The 12,587-nt window shown below is 25.7% G+C and overlaps 1 protein-coding gene across 1 annotated transcript in view; it reads left to right on the top strand.

The window, feature by feature from the left end:
- Positions 1 to 771: 771 nt before the first annotated feature.
- LOC119672631 (protein trachealess) overlaps positions 772 to 12,587 on the top strand; it is a 28,772-nt gene continuing 16,956 nt past the window's right edge. Inside the window, exon 1 of the mRNA XM_038083733.1 lies at positions 772 to 1,042. Within this exon, the coding sequence (XP_037939661.1) occupies positions 798 to 1,042 (245 nt within the window). The 5' untranslated portion in view covers positions 772 to 797. The remainder of the gene's footprint in view (positions 1,043 to 12,587) is intronic.

Consider the following 12,587-nt stretch of genomic DNA (forward strand, 5'->3'; position numbering starts at 1 on the left):
GAGCATTTGTATTTGTCCGTGTGCAGAGAACTAATTTTCAACAGTTCGATTCTATACCGTTAATGTACGTGGCGTTGTACTTGATTTCGTCACAGACGTGCCGAATACTTCGTATTGATGTGATTACAAAATGAAATCAAAAAATTGCTAACTTTAATAACAGAACGTCGTAATGCAAGGCGAATCTTTGCATGAAACGTAAAAACGTAACGTAACGGCGCGTTCAAAGTGGACGTACACGAGTGTCGCGTACTAACCGAAGGATTCAATTGAAATCGCTAATTTACGTTGTGTCTTCCAAACAACATAGCAGGACACTTGCGTTTTAAATTCACCATTCACCATTCTACGTTTATCGATTTCACACACATATATTTTTTTGGTGTTTTAAAATAGTTTAAAAATTGCTTCACGCATGCACATTTCAAGTGTAAGATATTTTAGACGAAGATACATAAACTGAATAATCCACACGTACGCATAATTTGCTGGCGCTCCCCAACTATTGTGAATGTGTGTGAAGCGTGTGTTGTGTGCCAAATGCATCAAAGGATTCAATGACCTTTCAATAAACAAAAGCTTTGCGAAAAAGTTGAAATAAGTTTAAGTGCTCAACTAAAAATTCCATTAAAAAAAAATTCTAAGTGTCAAAATAAATATAAAACGTTGTAACAAAATGTGCCAAAATATTTTACGAAAATAAAAAAAATTCATTTATTAATTAATTACTTACAAATTAATTAAATTCTTTATAACGTTAAACATCGAACCTATTAGAAATTGAATTTGCAATCAACATGTTACCTTATCAAGCTGTTGCAATGGACTACGCTGGTTATCAGCGTCAACCTACACCTGGTCATCCAGGCAGCCATATGACTTCTATGGGCTCATTAGGAATGCCTGGTGTAGGTGCTGGTCCATTTACACATTCTTGGTTGGTGCCTACACAAGATTTGTGCGCTGTGCCATATAATAAAATGTCAAATCAGCATCAACCTGGTATGGGAATGCATGGACAACAACAACCTCTCGAACCTGGGTTAGTTAACACATTTTCCACAAGTTCTTTTTTCATTAAAACATATTTAAACATAAACAAAAAACAGAATTTTTATAATTTATTGATATCATATAGAGTGCGACCCTATGCTCCTCCTAGGAGTTAAAAGTATATAGTAATTATATATATAGTGTAAAATGATTTAAACATTCTTATGATTGAGAAAATTTAGAATTATTTTCAAAACAAATAAAAATGTTTTACTAAAACAATAAAGTGGTACATTAAAAATGTCACCCAACATACAAATTCCTTCAAAGAAACAGTTAACGGTAGTTCAGGGAGAATATATCAGTTCAAACTTAGAGTGCTTAAGCCACTCATTGACATATATTTTTCATAATATAGCATAACTACTAGAAATAAACAAAAAGTTATACTTTATATATAAATTAAATATAATATAAAAAATAAAATTCTCAACATCATTTTGTGAAGTAATAAAGTCATGTATTAAAAACGTCAAACCGCAATTGAATTGCCCTCATAAATTGAATTCAAACCAATTATGAATTAAAATACCTTAAAATTTGGTACTGAATTAAACTCATATATGTATGTACATAATAATAAATAAAGACTTAATTTATTTTAAAAATTTAACCACCTATAAAATGTATGCCATAAACAATATTATGATGACGCTTCCGACTAGTCTTTAGACCAACTAACACCAAAACTGTTTGTAATGTCAGTGTGGTGTGTAAGGAACTGTTTGTTCCTTATAATACTCTTACTACGTATTCGAAAAAAAAAAATTACCGAACATAAACTGCACTACTAAATTCAATTCTGGATCAATTATGAAGGCATCAACTTAATTCATATATATAAGCAAATGTTAAATGATAGCTAACAGCTCTAAAAACAGAGAAACAGTCGAATACAACATCGAGCACTTGCAATGAACAAGTCCCATTGGATTAATAATTTCTTTGTCAGGATCCTTCCTTACACAATTTCATAGATGCGGGAGATATTAAAGTTCTACCTACAGAGTCCATATGAAATCCATAAAATAATATTCTTATAAAGTTTGATAAATCCTAATTATTTTTATTATTTTTCATTTATTTAAAAACAAAAATTATTAAATTAAATTACATTTAAAAATTAATCTTGTCTGATTACTAAAGAAAAAACTCTTCAAATTACCGTTATTTGTGATATCCCGAATCATTTTTGTACTAAGAAACTATCTAAGAAAAGAAGATACTATCCACCATTATCTTATGTGTGCGATGGTTTAATTGAAATAAATCACTTTCGTCACTCAATAATTCAATAGCTTCTCTGTTTGACCTGTGATATTTTTAAAGAAAAAAAACTATTATTGTTTTTTTTCCTAAAATCACTTTTACTTTTTAGGGACACACAAATGAAAATATAAAAAATTGTTTACATCATGCTGAGTCTCCTCTCGAAATATATATTACCAATAACGGTATATGAACGCTAACAAAATTTATGTAACAAATAAAACAAACTAGAAGAAGATAAATAAAAAAATATTTTTTTATATTAAAAGCAGTGTTCCAACTACAGCAATGTATCTAAGAAATGTATCTTTTGATCCAAGTAAACTATAAACATTGCACTGGAAATTTTCTTTATTACAATTATTGCAATACTTTATAAAAAAATAACCATTAACTATATTTCCATATATATAAGAATATAAAATAAAACTTATATAATAATTTTCTTTTAATAACAAAGTCATTAGATTAGATAAGGAACTTTTAGAAACAAATTGTTATATTAAACTTCATTTGTAATAAGGACATTTAAAAAGGAGTATGTAAACGTCCTTCGAAATTGTATTTGGAATTGAAATTGTATATAGAAAAGATACTGTTTAATAGATTTGAAGTGAAATTATGTAATATATATATATATATATATATATATATATATATATATATTATTACATATATCTTAAATATTTATAGATATATATAAGTTCCTTTATATTAATAAATTAGCCTATGTTAAACTAAAGCCTATGTTTGTAATAATATAATAATAACAAAAATATTCACTTACCTTTAAACAGTAACATTGTTAAAATCTGTAATAATAAATGAACAACATTAAAAATTAATTATTAATAATAGAAAGTTGGATCAATTGCTTTAAAAAGAAAGTTATTTAAATAAGTATTTAAGTACTAAAAATAAAAAACAAAAATACCTTAAATAGAAACACACATAAAACATAAAAAACGAATAAAGTATAATAATAATAATAATAAATATTAATATAAATATAATAAATAGTAGTATAATAATAATAAATAGTAATATGTACAATAAAAAAATAGTGATATAATAATAATTAATAGTAATATAATAATAATAAATAATCATGTAATAATAATAAATAGTAATATAATAATAATAAATAGTCATATAATAATAAATAGTAATATAATAATAATAAATAGTGATATGTATGATAATAAATAGTAATATAATAATAATAAATAGTCATATAATAATAATAAATAGTAATATAATAACAATAAATAGTAATATAATAATAATAAATAGTATTATAATAAAAATACAGTAATATAATAATAATAAGTAATAATATAATAATAATAAATTGTCATATAATAATAATAAATAGTAATATAATAACAATAAATAGTAATATAATAATAATAAATAGTACAGAATGAAAAAAAATGTTAAACCTGAAAATTTAAATAAAAAAATTTTATTAATATATAAATTTATAGTGTAATTTAAAAAAATAAAGAATTTGATGATGGATTTTGGTGGATATAAAAATTTTTAAATAATTTATATATAAATAAAAAAAACTTTATTAACTCCATTGTAATACTAACGTAAGTTTCTCACGACTGAATTCCTCTTATTTTTTGATCCAAACTAGTCTCAAGAATTCACTCATTTTGCTTGCATATATGTACGCAAAATAATTATTTTATCATGATATAGACAGTTATGCCAGAAGTGAGTATTTTACTTAATAGAAACTATTTTATTTGATAGAGAGGTCTCGAAAAGTAATGAATTACAACAACAAACATTTTTTATATTAATTTAATTAAATAGAGACTAGTACTTGCAGTCTCAAAAAATTATTTACGAATAATTAAATATAAGAAATAATTCCAAGACCACTGATTATGGATATTTAGCAATACTTAAAATAGCTGTATGATTAGCCAAAATCGTATTAATTTCGCTATTAAATATTATCTTTCTCTTTTCTATGAAAGAAAAGTTTGAAAATTTTTTGAATAAAATTTTCTAGTAATTATAAAAATGTCTTCAAAGTTCAAAAATCTAAATCAAAATGAAATAAAGTATAGTTATTGTGAAAAGTATTAAGTAAATTCTCACTACCATCGAACATTAACCGATAATTTCAGTAAAGAACTTTTTTTTTAGATTATCAATTAAAATCGTATCTTAAGTCCTTTTAGAAACCTAAGCTGCTTTTACACTTCATTGCAATTTATTTGCGAATATCCTTTTCTCAGTGTACTACCTTAACTCCGCTTATCTCGATTTTAAATCAAAATTTTAGTAAATAAAAATATGTCTCAATGATTTTAATGTCTTGATCCACTTTAAAATCTTAACATCAACGCAAATATTTTGATTTCCATTAAGTAACATGAAAAGTTCATTGCTCCATATACCTAAAAGGATTAAGCAGGATTACCTTATACCGCAAAGGCAGTAAATATTATCAGTTTGTTTGTATGTTTTGTACTCTTCTATGTTATTACGCAAATAATTACACCCCAGGTATTCTCGAAGTAATATACTGGGTACAAATGGCTTCTAATACTCGAATGAATGCAATGTCACAGTGTGACTTTATATTCTCATTCCTCTTTTGGAATTCAAAAGATGTAAGAAATGTGCAAAGTTTTTTTTGCCATTTAATTTTTCTTTATTTTCGGGGTTACAAATGAACATTTGCAATTTAATACTAATTATGAGTTATAGATAATTTTATTAGCAATCTGTTACTAGTCAAAAGGAATGTGAGGTACAATAGATACGCTTAAATAGGAAAACTTCAGGAATTTTTAATTTTATGTAATGATTATAAAAGTTAGTCTCCATATTTTTTAGAAATTAAATAATATATTTTTAATAGATTTTAAGTTTTTGATATCTTTTAAATGTGATATATATATATCTTTAAATATCTTTTATTTTAATAAATATCTTATAGAATATGAATAATCAAGTTAGTCTTACAATATCGAGGACTTTTAAAACCCTTCTTGTGAAAACACTCATGCAGCAGTTAAAGCCTATTTTTACGGGTACTGAGACGTGGGCATATAAATATTATTTTGAAACAAATTTAAACTTAACCCTTTGAAATTAAATCCAAGCACAAAGAACTATACGGAGTTTTAATATACTTTATTGAGTATAAATATTATATTAATAATATTAATATAGATGTTCAATGATTTAGCTTTGGATCTCGAATCTATAACTTTAAAAAGTTTTAATAAAAATTCCAATTTATATTATTTATACGATTTTTACTATTATTTTTCACTACTTCAACACTGTTATGTTATTTAAAAATTGTTACTACTTATTTTCTTACAAAATCATTTGTCAATACAAAAGTCTATTAAATTATAACAATGTGTATGTTATAAAAGTAACACCCGTGAACCCTAATACAGCCCCTTTTTTAACATTAGCTCGAACAGTTTTTTATGAAGAATATTTGATAAATGATTTGCACTTTTTTTGCAAATATTTTTTCATTTCCGTAAGGCAAATTCAACTCACTTTGCAGATAATTCGCTTGATTTTAAAGCTTGTCAAACATGATTGTTCCTTTTTTTATTTGAGATATCAACACCTCTCCCATATTTGTTACCTTTAGTGTTATATATTTAATTTTACCGATGACGACATAATGTAAATGTAATTGATTTCTGTCGCTAGTAGCTTGAAAATTGAACAAAGATTGATTGATTTTCAAGAATTACAAAACAATATCTTGAAGGGAAAAGTTCCAATTTGTTTCGTTACAAATTTGTCAATTTTCTTTTATATAAAATAAATGTTGCATTACTAATTGGTCTACAAATTATTAGCAATTAATTTTGTGTCATATTGCCATTGATAATAAATTATTTCTTAACACGAAAGAATACTAAATTGAAAGATAATTTAAGAGGTGTTGTGGATTTTCACAATGTAAATAAATCCGATGAATTCTTTTTATACATCCATATGTTTTTATATCTGATATACTATATTGCTTTAGTGATTATTACTAAATGTATTGTCTGACATCTGCAATCTATTGTAGAATAGCATTCAAGATTAGTTAATTTTTTTTTACATCCAATTGCTGACATATATTTTCCGTAAATTTATTTCATCAATCCTTTACCTGTTTACTTCTTCTGTTCTATTATTTTCTAGAATGTTACTAACGAAGAGTTGGAGCTTTGTGAGCTCTTTCGTCATCTTTTAACATGTACAACCAATTTTAGAAACTGCTTCTTTCACTTCAATATAATGCAATCCAAAGAGATACCACTTTTCATCAACTAATAAAACGCATATTTGTAGGTGTAATCATTTTCTAATACCAGTCAAAAAATCGTTTGTATTGTTTTCCCTTCTAAAACTGCTGGTTCTAGTTTTGACAATCTTTAACTTTCATTAGTATATGTTACATTAAGTATATGTTACAATAGGTAACATATACTAGGCAGCTTTTTATTGTTTTATTGCAGAGGGAAAGGCTTCTAAAAAAACTATTCCGCACTACGAGGACAGACTACCTATAGAGTCACCTGTAAACCTTATAAGCTTGTAATGTTATTAACAATCCTGTAAAATAATGTAGCTCCATAATTTTATTCCTTTACCTTCAAACACGATTAGTTCTATTTCTGTTAATCTACCATATAATTTTCACATCAATATACAATATTATAAAACATCTTATTAGAGCTTCAAACAATTTTATAATAATTGATACTGAAGAGAGTGTATCTAAAAAATCCGTTGTGCACTACGATTACCGGTGATTTTTTTGTAAACCCTGTAAACTTTATTTGCTTGTTATTGTATAAAAAACCCTATAAAATATTAAAATCTTAATAATTCTTTCCAACAGCAATAACAATAAACCGCATAGTTTGTTTTTAAAAACAAGTATTGCTACCAATCTATAATGTTCTCATCTATATATTATAACAGATTTTCTTAAAATTTTGAGGAAGTCATATTAGATTCATTGATTGTAACACAAACTTTTTGTTAGTGTATACTCGTAAGAAAAACTTTTTGCTTAGTTTAAACCAAGAACATTTAGTGATTAAATAATCCGTTATCTCTGCATCGTTAGATTTTTAATTTAGCAATTCGCATATACTTTAAAAAATTTCGTCCTATACTATTATATTATATTTAACACAATCTTACATATCCACAAAGATCTTCTTTCTTTTAAATGACCAACTGTGGATAAGTTATTTGCTAATTATTTATTCTTATTAAAGACATATGTATATCTATATTTGATCAATAATTGATGTTGAATATTATAGATAAGAGAAGTGTAATCAGTCGGTTGGATTCTCCGACTTAATTCGGACTACGTTCCGACGTAATTAGCAATCACAATCTTTATCCGGGTTTTGACGTGACATAGCACTCCTTTGCAAACGTGTCTGTTGCGCCTGGATAATGTATCGGATCCAGAAATAAGTGTGTAAAACATATTATCTTTAATTAGTCATTTTTAATTCCGCATTCTTTGTAATTTGAAGGAGAAGACTGTGCGTTTTACATTCGACAGGACACATTTATGAACCCATATATGACTGATTTCTATATTAAACATGTGTGTGTAGTAAATTAAAGATTAATATGATATATTTTCTACTTGTTACTAATGTAACGGATTGGTTATTATGTTGAAGCTGTTTTGAGCCAGTGCACTTAAGCACTTTTACTCTTTCTTAACTCGAGGTATTCTCAAAACCCCTCTTTACACCTTGACTAGATTATTGTTTATCACGGATTGATTGCAGTTATTATTTGAGTTTATAATAACTCTATATGTATGTATGTATATTTATTTTCATTTTAAATTTCATTTTTACAATATGATGTATCTTAAATTAATATATAAATAAATATAAAAATAAATATAATTAAAATAGCGACTGTGACACGATGTCGTCCGTCGACTTATATTGTAATAGTAGTATTAAAAGTAGTTGTGCAATAGTGAGTATAACAATAAACTAGTATAAACACATTATAAATGATAGAAGATCCACAAACTATATATTAATTATTATATTGTGATATTAAATAATACCGATATGCTATACAATTTTTTACATATTCTGCTACTCTTACCCATTCTACCTCCGAACCGTTTAAAACATTTATAATGCCTTCATAAGATAGAATAGCTTTACCAAAGCAAGCCAATCGGAACTCTATATTTATAATAACTCTATATTTCTTAATGATTCAAATTGATTTAAAATATTTACTAAATATGTTAACCTAATTCTTAATACTAAAAATTTAATTTTTCACTATAATTTAAAGCAATTATTAAATTGAGTTCACTATTTAAATGAAGTTAACACGCTTTTATTAAGGTAGGAATTTTAAAATTTTGCACGTACTTTGTAAAATTCGGTTAATGAAACATTATTTTGCAATCTGAGCTAAAGACAAAATATTAATAAATTTCATAAATGTCTGAAGAACTTTTGGCCCGTGGCAAACACATGACTGTAAATGCTTTATAGCTTTTAGTTAATTACCAAAAAATATTTTTATAATTTTTTAACAAGAAATTTCAACAAGATAAGCATCTGTTAACAGTTCGAGAAAGAGTTTTGAACCGAAATAAAAAAATGTCAACAAAATCTTTTATAAAGCAAGAAACAACTTCATATAAATATTATGACAGATTTTTACAAGTAAACATAAAAGTAAATTTTGAAGACAACATAATGAACGACCTAAAACAACAACAATAGGTAAAAAAGAACAAAAGCAGAAGTAAAAATTATGATCATTTTAAATGAAGTTTTTCTTATGAAACTATCTATCTTATGGATACATAAGCAGAACGATAATGGTTGTTGTTTTTATTGTTGTTCTTCTTGATGCTAAACTTGATGTGGGCTTCAGATATAATCCCAACATTTTTACGCTTTAAGACAAAATCTAAAGCCGACAACAGAAACTTCGTTTTGAGTTTAAAGTACGTACACTCACTCAATGGTAAAATAAAGAAGTCAAAAAATGTAACTAAAGCAAGATATTGCGGATAAAGCTCAGCTTAGAGCAAATATGCTTTTATGAATGAAAACTAAGCGGCACTAAAAGTATAAAGAGCTGCATGTAAATGAGCTCAACTTAGACTGAGACTACCAACTTTATACCAATAAAGATCAGCGGTGCTTTTATAGGAAGATAAAAATGTATCTGAGTTGCGGTTATATATTAATACATATATGAGAATATATTTATAAAATAAAAAGAAGTATCTGTGTTAAAAGTAAATTTTAAACTAATAATGTATGTATATATATAAACTAAGTAAAGTTTTAACAACTACAAATAAATAAAGTGTAAGCATAAATTTACTTAACTATATAAAGAAAACATTTATCAAGTCAAATTGTATGAGTATAAATAAAATTGTGTTTGTATTCAACAAAGAATAGCAATTTTTCTATCTTAGAATTTAAAGTAGACAAATAAAGTTGTGAGAAAATATTTTTTCATATTTTTTTTTTTATTCTTAAACATTTTTCACACTTGCACATTTTTTAGTTTTTAAGCGTTTAACAAATTGAATATTTTTTAGTAGATAATGCCACGAAAAAATCTATAACAATCCTAAGAGATACACCACTGTCTTAGACAAAAGGCGCTGAAACTGTTATAAATTGCAGGCAATTATTCATGTTTTTAGAAGAATATACAACATGCAAGATACAACACATTTCAATCTGTAATTGCTGTTGACATCTATTCATCAGCAACAATTTTAAGAGTCACACGACGAAAGGTTGCCTGCGAAGGTGCATTGCATCACTCATTCTCACATGGATAGCATTTTGAAATATTTTTGTCTTTCTAAATGACAGCTGCGTCGAGCTGCTCTAAAACACCTTTTTAACTTGTTTTTTATATTTTTCATAAAAAAGTCTTTGAAGAAGACTTTCAGTTGAGAATTTAATGAAATGTACTATAGTTTATAAACAGGATTATTTTTATGAAGTCTAATGTTATAGAAATTGGAACCAATATTTAATCATTTTTGTATTCTCAATATAATGACAGGATTATTTTTTATTCAATCTAATGATATTGTAAATGGAGCCCATTATTCAATGAATTAGATCATCCTAATATTATAGCATACTTTCATTAATGATTAGTTAATCTAAAATTGTTGATGTAGCTGATGTATTAAATGAAGTAAGTAATACAGAGTGGAAAAAAAAGAATTTAACAACGTTAATATTTTTTTTTTGAAAGTAATTCCTCTTGTGACAGAAACAAACTATTAAAAGTTAGAAAGATTCGAATAGAAATAAAAAGAGAATAACAAAAATTTAACAACACTCTACAGATGGTTTTTAAAATAATGTTATATAGTGTTCTTTCTATACTTTTTATTTCTATATATAAAATTGTTTGCTAATATATTCATATTATTATATATCAATTATTGCAAATTGAGCTAACGGCGCGGCTATATTAGTAACTGTTGTAAGTTTTTAGCTTAAAGTAAAAAAAAATAGAAGTACATAGTATTTATATATAGATATATATAAATAAAAGAACTTATTATACTCACTATGGCTACCTACTGAAGGCTAGGCTATAATTGTTTTAAGTATAGTCCAAAAGGGATATTATTAATCATAGTGATTTTAAATAAATAAATATATAATGAGACTTACAAATAAATACATTTGTTAGAACTATTATACCCCAGTACAATTAGTATGAAATGACGTTTAACCAAATCTAAAATTAAAAGTATTATTTATATAAATAATACTTATTTAAAAAATGAACATAGTTAATCTCAAAGAATTTTATAACATAACTTATTATAAATAATGAAAATGACGTAATTCATTATAAATTTAATGAATAAAAATTCATTATTAATAATGAATTAATACAAGTATTTTTTAAAGAAGTCTAACAAATATTTTTTATTGATGTTTATAGACTTTACTTAATTTCAACAAAGTTGCCAGTCTGCCTTATTTTTTCTTATGGATCCTTATGGATTATTTTCTTATGTAGCATAGACTAAGGCCGCATAGACGATTTTCTTGACTGATTTCCGAAAACTGCAACCCCAAAAATTTATTGTACTTTCATTTAATTAATTCGTTGCCAATTGACTGTTTATTCATTTTAACCCAAAAAAGTTTATTGATAATAACTACAGGCTACTAAATACTAAATATCCGTCACAATCATCTATAAGTAATTCAGTCATACAGCAGACGGATATTGACACAAACATTGAAAATTTTGCTTTTCGTTTTAGAATACATGTTTCAAATCTTTCTTAAGTTAGTAGCAGTCCAAAGATGATTGTTAACATGAACAATAGCACATCCGTTAATGGTTACTATACTTCTAAGATATTTAAAGTAGTTGACATCTTACACCTATTCCACAAATTGTTCCATATGAGTTAAAACATAAATAAACCAAGTACTATGTCCACAAATTGAACCACAATTTTTTAGAACAGTATATTTTCTTTTAATGTGTTCAAATTCGATATATCAAATCATCGATATAGACGACTTAAGTATGCATTATAGCTCTGATTTAGTCGACAAAAGCATCTCATGCTGCACAATTACGAACGTCAAAAATCTTTATTTATTCATGAAGAACAACTTTCTTAAGTACACATACACCCTAGTAAATTCTAGTGCTGACCTTGGTCTGAAAAATACTTTATATCGAGAAATTGTGCATGTTAGTGTCTAGTGAACTTGAAAATTCGGTCGAAATGAGGTGTCGTTAGTTATATCTAAGTGATTGGTATTAAAGGAGTACTTAGTATAACAGTGGAGACTCTTATTAAAACTTCACTATCTGAAAATTTTTCGCAGGAATTATTTGCATTGATCTCGACATTACGATTTTAAAACAACAACATATATCGGCTATGGATTATGGCCGACTAAATTATAACAAACGGTTTTACTTTAGTTCTTGTGGGCATCTTAACTTCAACCGTTCTCCAATTTCTAGAGCGTGTGAAAATTTTATTAAATCAAAACAGCTTTGTAATAAAAATAAGAATTGTTGCAAAAATTTTAAATGTTCATTTTTAAAATAAATGTTCATTTTTAAAGTATTAACAAATTGAGATATTCTCTCTATTATCGAATTATTATTATTTATTATATACGAAAAATTAAAAATAAGAAGTTTTTATTTACGAATAATTAAAAATAAGAAAT

The sequence above is a fragment of the Teleopsis dalmanni genome, chromosome 1 (assembly GCF_002237135.1).
Source record: "Teleopsis dalmanni isolate 2A chromosome 1, ASM223713v2, whole genome shotgun sequence".
Classification (NCBI taxonomy): Eukaryota; Metazoa; Arthropoda; class Insecta; order Diptera; family Diopsidae; genus Teleopsis; species Teleopsis dalmanni.